The 10,011-nt window shown below is 44.9% G+C and overlaps 1 protein-coding gene across 1 annotated transcript in view; it reads left to right on the top strand.

Moving 5' to 3' along the window:
- Positions 1-10,011, top strand: part of Ube2d4 (ubiquitin conjugating enzyme E2 D4 (putative)) — a 22,478-nt gene that overhangs the window by 1,047 nt on the left and 11,420 nt on the right. The window contains 3 exon segments of the mRNA XM_021210213.2: positions 4,439-4,502; positions 7,054-7,085; positions 7,180-7,263. Of these exon segments, the coding sequence (XP_021065872.1) occupies positions 4,439-4,502; positions 7,054-7,085; positions 7,180-7,263 (180 nt within the window).

The raw sequence follows: 10,011 nt of genomic DNA, 5'->3' as shown, positions 1-10,011 counted from the left end.
ACAGGGTTTCTCCGAGTAGCCCTGGCTGTCCTGGAACTCACTTTGTAGACCAGGCTGGCCTCGAACTCAGAAATTCGCCTGCCTCTGCCTCCCAAGTGCTGGGATTAAAGGCATGCGCCACCACGCCCAGCTGACCCTAACTTTTAGCATTAGCATGATTCTTTCCAACAAGTGGATTCACGGTATGCGTCTCAATTAGATTTCTGTCGCTGTGATAAACACCACAACCAGAAGTAACTTGGGGAGGGAAGGGAAGCCAGAGCGGGAAGCCAGAGCGGGAACCCAGGCAGAAACTAAAGAAGAGGCCATGGAGCAGTGCTGCTTACTGGTGTGTGCCAGTTTGCTTTATTCTGTACCCCAGGACCATGTGTCCAGATCGGGCATCAAGCACAGTGGACTGGGCTCTTCTACATCAGTCAAGTAAATGTACCACAGATTTGTCTGATGGAGGGATTTGCTGGGTTGAGGTTACTTCTTCCCAAATGACCCAAGTTTGTGTCAACTTGACAAAATACTAACCAAGTCGATCGACCCCTTATCAACTTAATATACCAATAGATTATTATTAAACCATAATCTTTTTTTGTTTATCCCCAAAATCTCATAATAATATCACAATACAAAAACATTGCAACTTTTAAATGTGCTTGTTTTTTTTTTAAGTTCTTTTATGTGTATTGGTGTTTCCTCTGCATGAATGACTGTGCATCATATACATGCTTGGTACTCTATGGAGTCCAGAAGAGGGTGTCAGATACTCTCAGACTAGACCTTTAGAAGTTCGTGAGCTGCCGCGTAGGGGTTGGGAACAAGTACTCTAGCCACTGGACCATCTCTTTGGTTTTCATTTCAACTTTATAAAGTCCCAGGGTCATTAAAAAACTCAAACCCTTTAAAAGGTCAGTTTGGAAAGATTCTCAGCAGTTAAAAGCACTTTCTGCTCTTACAAAGGACTTAGATTTGATTCCCAGCATCCACATGGTGGTTCACAACAGTTCATATTTTTAGTTCCGGGGGATCAGGTGCTCTCTTTTCATATCCATGGTCACAAAGCACACATGTGGTGCACATACAAACATGGATGCAAAACATTTACACATAAAGTATAATGAAAATAATCTTAATTTAAAAAAAAAAAAAGCCCGGTCTCTTTAAAATATGGAAAGTTGAAGCTAGGTCTGGTGCTACATAACCCCAGCACTCAGAGGCAGAGACAGGTGGGTCCCTGATCTACAGAGCAAGTTCTAGGACATCCAGGGCTACACAGAGATCTTGTCCTCAAAAACTAAATAAATAAATACATTTTCTTAACTGTTAAGTTCCTATAAAATCGTGTTACAAACATTCTATTCCAAGAGGGAAGAGCCAGGACACAGGTACAATAAAATCAAAACGGAACCCAAATCCTCTCCGTATTGCAAACAGTTGCTCAGTGTATGGTTTCTGGGCTGGGGCTCACGATCCTATGGGCTCCAAAGGGCTTAGAAAGCTTCACTTTCCTGGCTCTGTCCTCCATCCACAGCACACTCTGTTTGTCTCATAGGCTGATGCCAGGAGAAAGGAGATGGAGAGGAGGAAAAGAGGCTCGTGCCATCAAGTCAGGCATGAGGCTCAACCAGCAAGCAACTACGTGGCAGATAAGAGGCCTCGTGGAATAGGGTGTGGAGCGCCAGAGAAGAGTGAGGATGTCCAGAGTGCTGGGAGAGCTTGCCCAGGCTCAGGCCAGGAACAGAAAGGAAGGAAAAAGTTGGATTTTAAAAAAAAAAATCTTGGGCTGGAGAGATGGCTCAGCGGTTAAGAGCACTGACTGCTCTTCCAAAGGTCCTGAGTTCAATTCCCAGCAACCACATGGTGGCTCACAACCATCCATAATGAGATCTGATGCCCTCTTCTGGTGCATCTGAAGACAGCTACAGTGTAGTTAGATATCATAATAAATAAATCTTAAAAAAAAAAATCTCGAAAAGTGAGTTCCAGGACAGCCAGGGCTACACAGAGAAACCCTGACTCGAAAAAACCAAAAAAAAAAAAACTCAAGGCTGGAGAGATGGATCAGTGGTTAAGAGCACTGACTGCTCTTCCAGAGGTTCTGAGTTCAATTCCCAGAAACCACATGGTAGCTCATAACCATCTGTAATGGGACCTGATGTCCTCTTCTGGTGTGTCTGGAAACAGGTGCAATCTACTCATATATACATAAAGTAAATAAATAAATCTTTTTTTAAAAAAACTTTTTTTTTTCTGAGACAGGGTTTCTCTATATAGCCCTGGCTGTCCTGGAACTCACTTTGTAGACCAGGCTGGCCTCGAACTCAGAAATCCACCTGCTTCTGCCTCCCAAGGGCTGAGATTAAAGGCGTGCGCCACCACTGCTTAGCTAATCTTTATCTCCTGTTCCCATCATTCCCATTAACCCCTGTAGCTGCTTATATTACAAATGCTAATTATGATCCCCAAAACCTCTATAAGAGTGAGTGCACTGCTTCTGGGAACCTGCCCCCAGTTTGTTCTGGCTGGTAAGTAAAGATGCCAACAGCCAATAACTGGAGAGATAGACAGAAGTAGGATTTGAGGGTTTGAGGGCTTGGGCCTGGAAGGAGAGAGAGAGGAAGAGGAGATCTGCTGAGCCAGGAGAGTGTGGAGGAGAGGAGAGATGCCAAGCCTGAGAAGAGTGCAACACAGAGAGGCGTGGCCGCCATGTGAAGTAGCTGAGAGAGCAGCTCAGAGGGCGCCCAACTGGGTCCAGGGCAGCCAGGGTAGAACTTAGAACTAGTAAGTAATAACTCGGGATTAGCCACAGGCAGGTTAGGCACTGGCCCAGCTGTTCTGTTGTTTAAAGCATATTAAAATATAAAGGCTGATCGTGTGTCTTTTACTCAGGAACTTAAACCATTGGGGAGGGTAGCAGACCTGTTTCAGCAAACCCCAGCTATCATTTTGGAATTGGGATGACAGTCTTTCTGACTTCTTTGAGCTTATTGGGGTCATCAGGTATGGCAGTTGGGTTACCCTTCCAGTGGACTCAGCTAAGGGGCCCTGAAATAGCATTAATGATCCCATTTGTACAGCAACATGATGTAGTGAGGAAAGGAAGTTCTTGAAAAGGAACTTTCAAGAGGAACTTGACGGAATTCTGAGTTCAAGGCCAGCCTAATCTACAGAGTGAGTTCCAGGACAGCCAAAACTACACAGAGAAACCCTGTCTCGAAAAACAAAAACAAAATCAAAAAGAGGTACTTGAAAGGAAGTACCTGGGAAGAACCATCAGGGAAAAGTGAAGTCGGAGCCTTTGAGCAGAGAAAATGGTTGTATTCCCCAAGAACTGGCATGAGCTAGTATTAAAGTATAGGCCCTAGACAGACAGCCAAGAAGACAGAGTAGGTCATTTTAAAGTGTCCAAATCAAAGTGGTGGGATCCTTTGATGGGCTCAGAAGAACATCGTTCATTAGGCTCCTCAGCTGGTTTTTTTCTGTTTGGCTCCACCATGATGTTACCAGGATATGCTTCTAGGCAGTTTGATAGCTGTTGGACCAGCTAGGCTCACAGTGCGAGATGCCGCTTAGGTGGTCTATTAGTCAGGGTTCTCTAAAGATGCAGAGCTGATAGAATAGGAGAATATGCGTAGAATTTATTAGAGTGGCTAGCGATGACTGTCTCTCTATGGAAAGGTGAAGAATTTGGTAGTTTCAATCACCAGGCTGGATGTCTCTCCTGGTCTTCAGTGTTCTTAAAATTCCAAAGAAGCAGGTTCTAATACCAGCAAAGGATTGCAGCCTAGATGAACTTGCCAGCAAGAGTGAAAGCGAGCAGGCAAGTGGCAGTGGACCTTCTTCCATGTCCGGCTGAAATCAGAAGGTGTGGCCCAGGTTTAGGGTGCACCTCCCAACTTCAAGTGATCCAATCAATAAAATCTCTCATAGCTGTTTGCATTTTAATTTACTCGAGATTTAGTCTAGTTGACAATCAAGATTGCCCATCACAAGTTGTAACCAGGTACCCCAAAAGATCTCATTTTGACCTTCATTTGGTTCTTAGGTACAAACTGTTGCTCACCTCAAACACTATATTGTGTGTGTGTGTGTGTGTGTGTGTGTGTGTGTGTGTGTGTGTGTGACATGTAGGATACCCTAGGAGGCAAGAAGAGTGTGTTGGATCACCTGGAGCTGAAGTTACAATGGTTGTGAGCCCCTTGAAGTGGGTGCTGGGAACAGAACTCTGTCTGCTGAAAGAGCAGCAAGTGCTTTTAACTGCTGAGTGTCTCTAGTCTGTCCAGGAACTCTTGACCATCTTGTATCCACCTCTCTAAGTAGCCTCCTGCCTCGCCTTCTTTCCAGCCACCTCCTAAGGGCTTCTGCCAGATTAAACATGGCCAGAGGACCAGTGTGTACGGGCAGCTTCCGAGGCATAGAGCAACCTAACTCGTGTCTCGTGTTCTAGGAACTGACTGACTTACAGAGGGATCCTCCTGCTCAGTGTTCCGCAGGCCCTGTGGGTGATGACTGTAAGTATCTTTCCAGATTTCAGAAGGCTTGCCACCAAAGCCTCCTGTGTCATCAGGGACTCTCCCCATTGAGCAGTTCTTAGGATAACTAATTGTTTTCCTTTCTTTTTTTTTAAATAAATATATATTTTTTTAAAGTTTTATTTATTTAATATATGTAAGTACACTGTAACTGTCTTCAGACACCAGAAGAGGGCATCAGATCTCATTACAGATGGTTGTGAGCTACCATGTGGTGGCTGGGAATTGAACCTGGGTGCTCTGGAAGAACAGCCAATGCTCTTAACCACTGAGCTATTTCTCTGGTACCTTCACCATATCTTTTGAGACAGGGTCTCTAGCTGAACCCAGAACTCACCTTTTTGGCTAGACTGGCTGACTAACTACCTAACCCCTAAGATGTACCTATACACAAACACACACACACAGGGAGACACACACACACACACAGGGAGACACACAGAGAGAGAGAAACACACACAGACACATACACACATACCATTGCTTGCTGACACATCTGACTTTTACTTGGGTGCTGGGATCCAAACCTAGCTCCTCATCTTTTACAGAAAGCACTTTGCCCATTGAGTCAGTTTCATGGCCCTGTTTTTTTTTTTTTTTTGAGACAGTGTAGATTGCATTAAAATTTGAGCCCCCTGCAAATGGTTATTTTTATGTAATATATATTTTTCTATCACTTAATAAAATTTTTTTAGGGCTGGAAAGGTGATCCAGTCAGTACACAAGGATCTGAGTTATATACGAAGTGCCCACACTGCAGTACATACCTGTCTTCCTAGCTCCACTGAGATAGATAATGGGTAAAAGCATGTTCCATGAAAGTCTGATCCCCAGAGCCCATGTGTAAGTGGAGAGAACCAACTGCATAGAGTACTGAGTACTGTCCTCTGACTTCCACATATACCCCATGGTGCACAAGTATCCTAAACAGATATCATGTTCGTGTGTGTGTGTGTGTGTGTGTGTGTGTGTGTGTGTGTGTGTGTGTGTGTATTAAAAACTTAAAAACCAAATAATTAGCATGAAATGAAATTAAAACAGTCAAAAGCAATAGACGTGATATTTTCAAGCCAAAATGACTCAACAGGTAAATGCACTTGTTGCTCAAATCTAATGACTTGAGTTCAGTCCTGTGGCACCACAGACATGCAGCAATAATGATTTATCTTTTTTTTTTTAAGATCTATTTATTTTATATGAGTACACTGTAGCTGTCTTCAGACACACCAGAAGAGGGCATCAGATCCCATTACAGATGTTTGTGAGCCACCAAGTAGTTGCTGGGAATTGAACTCATGACCTCTGGAAGAGCAGGTAGTGCTCTTAACCACTGAGCCATCTCTCCAGCCCAGCAATAATGATTTAAAATGTTTAAAAGAAGTAACGTCTTCATTAGCGCAGGCAAGCATTTGATTGAAATATCGAGGAAGATCTGTGAGCCAAGGGGTTTTGGAAGATTCTCTTCAATACTGTGTTCTAAACATAAGTGTTGTCCCTGTCTTGCTGACATGGACTGAACCTATAGAATATTTGAGCAGGTAACAAGAAAACCAGGACAGGTCCAGGCCTTAAACCTTGCCTTACATCAATATCTGTTGTGGATTTGTATGAGATGGATTTTCTTGAGAATGAAGATCTCTAAGAACTCACAGCATTAGTGAATAGACAGTGTTCACAGAGACTCTGCAGTCCTTTGCCCTGAAGTACTCTGGAGCCTTGCATGTGGCTGTTTGGAGCATTCAGAGCAGCTTGGCGAGCTCCTGTGTGCTAGGGACAGGCAGAGCAGTAAAGTCAGCCCAAGACCCTGGAGACAACAGGAGTTTTGATATGAAAGTCAGGCTGCTGAAGGGCAGGAACTTGAGAAAAACAGGAAGGCTTCAGGGTTTGTTATCAAAACCTCAGAAGACTGCCTGGGTCACTAGGTAGGATGACGTGGGTGACCAAGAGGCCCCACAACCTGACCAAGATGCAGAAAAGCATTTGTAAAGAGCAGCATGGAAAGAGGCAAAAGCCTAGCTAGGATACAGTTTCATGCAGAGAGCGCTAATTGTAGTCACAGTGGTGAAGAGCCCTTGCTGCTCTTTCAGGAGCCTGAGTTCAGTTCCTATGACCACTTGGAATCCCTAACTGTCTTCAGTTCCAGTTCAGGGGATCCAACACTGTTCTAGCTTTCCCAGTACCAGAATTAATCTGGACCAAAAAAGATGTGAGGGAACTTTAACCTCAGTTCTGAGAGATGCTCATCAGTCATGTGCTTATGGTAGGGTCTTGCTAATACCTCAGCACGGCTGCACAGGTAAGCATACCATTGGAAACTGAATTTGGATCTGTGTCATGTTAGTAACCTATAACCCTGGCTGCAGCAGCTTCTAAGGAGCCCTGGAGTCCTAGTGAGTGCTTCTCCAAGCCCCACACTTGCAGTCGATGTCAGAAGCAAGGCAGCCTTGTGTGGAGCCCGGCAGCACCCTTCCAGGAGAACAGGCGCCTTCACTGAGGAGCCTTACATGCCTGTCTCTCTTTTGTCTTGTAGTGTTCCACTGGCAGGCCACCATCATGGGCCTGGTAGGTAGTGCTGCTGCATGCACAGCTCTAGGTTGTTTCTGGAACTTCATCTTTCCCGCAGGCATTGATGTCTTCCTCTGTCTTGTCCTTCCAGAATGACAGTCCTTACCAAGGAGGTGTTTTTTTCCTGACCATCCACTTCCCTACAGATTATCCGGCTGACCCCAACTCCCATACTGTTCTGATGAAACGACAGCTTGTGGTGACTTTCTCGTGTCACGATAGAGAGAACAGTGTGTGTACCTTTTCCTAATGCTCTGCCATTACCAGTCAATGGTTACAGCCTGCTGAGACTCCTGACATTCGCGATTAGCCATATCTTACAGTTTCTCTTGCTGTGATCATGTCATGACCTTACGACTCCTAGGTCACACTCTATCACTAAGGTATGTCAGGACAGAAACTCAGGCAGGAACCTGGAGACAGGAACTATTTGCAGAGACTATGGAGGAATGTTGCTTACTGGTTTGGCTCCTCGTGACTTGCTTAGCCCGTTTTCTTATACAACCCAAGATTACCTGCTTATGGGTAGCACCACTCACAGTAGGCTGGGCCTTCCTACATCAATCATTAATCAAGAAAATGCCCTACAGATTTGCCTACAGGCTAATCTGGTAGCCATTTTTCTGTTTAGTCCCAAATGACTGGCTTATGTCAAGTTGACAGAAAACTGTCCAGGACTGTTGTGGTAAGTGGTTTCCTTAATGAAGTCACAATTTCAAAGATTCTTCGGTACCAGGACTATAGAGTATAAAAGACCTGACCACTGTAGGTGGAAGGTACCAGGAGTTTGAAGAGGAGGCAACAGTGAGGCATTATTGTGCCTAGCTTTAATTTAACTTTAACCCCAGCACTTGGAAGACACAGGTGGATCTCTGAGATTAAGGCTAGCCAGAGCTACAGAGCTATGCAGTGAGACCCTGTATCAAAAGGGGGGAAAAAGGAAAGAAAGAAAGAAAGACAGAAAGAAAGAAAGAAAAAAGAAAAAGATGAGGGTCCAGTTATAAAGCAACTAACGATGGGGAAGTGTTGTTGTTCAGGTCTTTAGTTGTATATTAGAGTGCTTTGGGAAATGCAGTATATTGGAGAAAATAGACCAAGATTAATAAGGGATTGTTTAAATAGCCACAGATCTCAGCAGGCAGGTTAATGAAGCTCTCTAAACTGCCCTTTAACATTGTAGGAGTCTATTCAGACTCTGGCTTGCTTCCTTCCTTTCGGTGTCAGACAGAGTCCTCAGCTGGTGTGATTTTAAACCTGCCCCAGGGATGTTAAGGGAAAGTCCTGAGGGAGGTGGGTGTGCTACAGTGCCTGGCCCAGTGAGGCACCTGGGACACCTGCACACCCTGGGACTGCTCCTCTCCACACTAGAAAACGTAAAGGTGAAGTCACCCGCTCATGGAACCCGAAAAAGTTAGTTTATTTTGTTGTTAAAAGGATTTCAGAAGCCGGGCATGGTGGGTGTGGTGGCACACACGCCTTTAATCCCAGCACTCGGGAGGCAGGCAGAGTCAGGCAGATTTCTGAGTTCGAGGCCAGCCTGGTCTACAGAGTGAGTTCCAGGACAGACAGGGCTATACAGAGAAACCCTGTCTCAAAAAACCAAAAAAATAAAAAGGATTTCAGACAGTCTTTCACATACATACCTGTTGTAGTGACACTTTTGAAGTTTTAAATTCTTTAAAAAAGCAAATATCATAAGGCTATGTTTTTGTTTTAATCCCAGGTATGGGATTTGGGGCCGCTTCAGATTGTCCACAGAAATTAGAACACATTCACATCTGACGATGATTTGCCTCATGCTCTAGCAGGGACATGATTTTGCCAGCTGCAGATAGTTTCTACAATTGTCTTTTAGAATTCAGGGGAATTTTTCAGAGGATAAATTTTAAAAAGGGGGGTTTCTCTATGTAGCCCTGGCTGTCCTGGAACTCACTTTGTAGACCAGGCTGGCCTCGAACTCAGAGATCCGCCTGCCTCTGTCTCCCGAGTGCTGGGATTAAAGACGTGCTCCACCACGCCCGGCATTCTTCATTAGAGTCTTAAGGATTCCATAACCAACAAGATTTATTTCTAATTTTAGTTGAAGTTTTGACTAGAGACATTTTTATGTCTAAGCCAGTTAGAGGGCTGTTCCCATGTGGAGGAATCAGCAAACCATGTCACCTTTCCTGTTTGATTTTCTCAAATTCTTTTTTCTGTATCTAAGATCTTCAGGGGTTTTCCCCTGTCGTATCTGGTCCACGTCACCTGGAAGGGCCCAAAGCCTTTTCTTCTTTCCTGTGAACACAAATAGAGAGCCTCTCTCCCAAAATAGTGTGCCCTGGTCCAATAACCTGAAATCATCAAAGGTACAGATTGATTCTGTAGGACCTCCTCTCGGGGACCCCCCCTCAGGTCACGGGAGTCAGGGTATCCCAAGGAAACACAAGAGACCTTCTTGTTGCAAAAGCTTGAGGCAGTTTAATGGCGGAGCTCTGGGCCCATGCGTACCTCATGCAGGAGGTAGAGGCATTGACCACGAGGCTCGAAAGCTAGGGGTTTTTATGAGGTACGGGTTGAGAGGGGGGGGAGAATTGGCGGGGTTACACGTGATTGGCTCATTTGAACGTCAGCAAGGCAAGGCAGTTTCAAGTCAGCAGAATAGTACGTGCGGCCTAGGGAATTTCAGGGGCTGGGGCTTAGCAGGAAGGACGATACATCTGAGTGATGTACAACTTTAGGCATTTAAACTATGTCTTAACGAGGGAGAGGTTGGGGGTGGGGAGGCACTGTCCTGCCAGCTGGCTGTCGAGCCAGCCAAGGCCAAGTTCCTGCACTCAGATGGCTGTTGAGTCGGCCAGAATAGCCAAGGCCAGTTGACTTTAGTTTCAATGCGACCTGGGCTTGCTTTTCTTTTCTTTTTTTTTTTTTTCTCTGGAATCTT

This window comes from Mus pahari, chromosome 13 (genome assembly GCF_900095145.1).
Source record: "Mus pahari chromosome 13, PAHARI_EIJ_v1.1, whole genome shotgun sequence".
Taxonomy (NCBI): Eukaryota; Metazoa; Chordata; class Mammalia; order Rodentia; family Muridae; genus Mus; species Mus pahari.
Note: the sequence above shows the minus strand (reverse complement) of the source record. Positions and strands in the feature narration are given on the sequence as shown.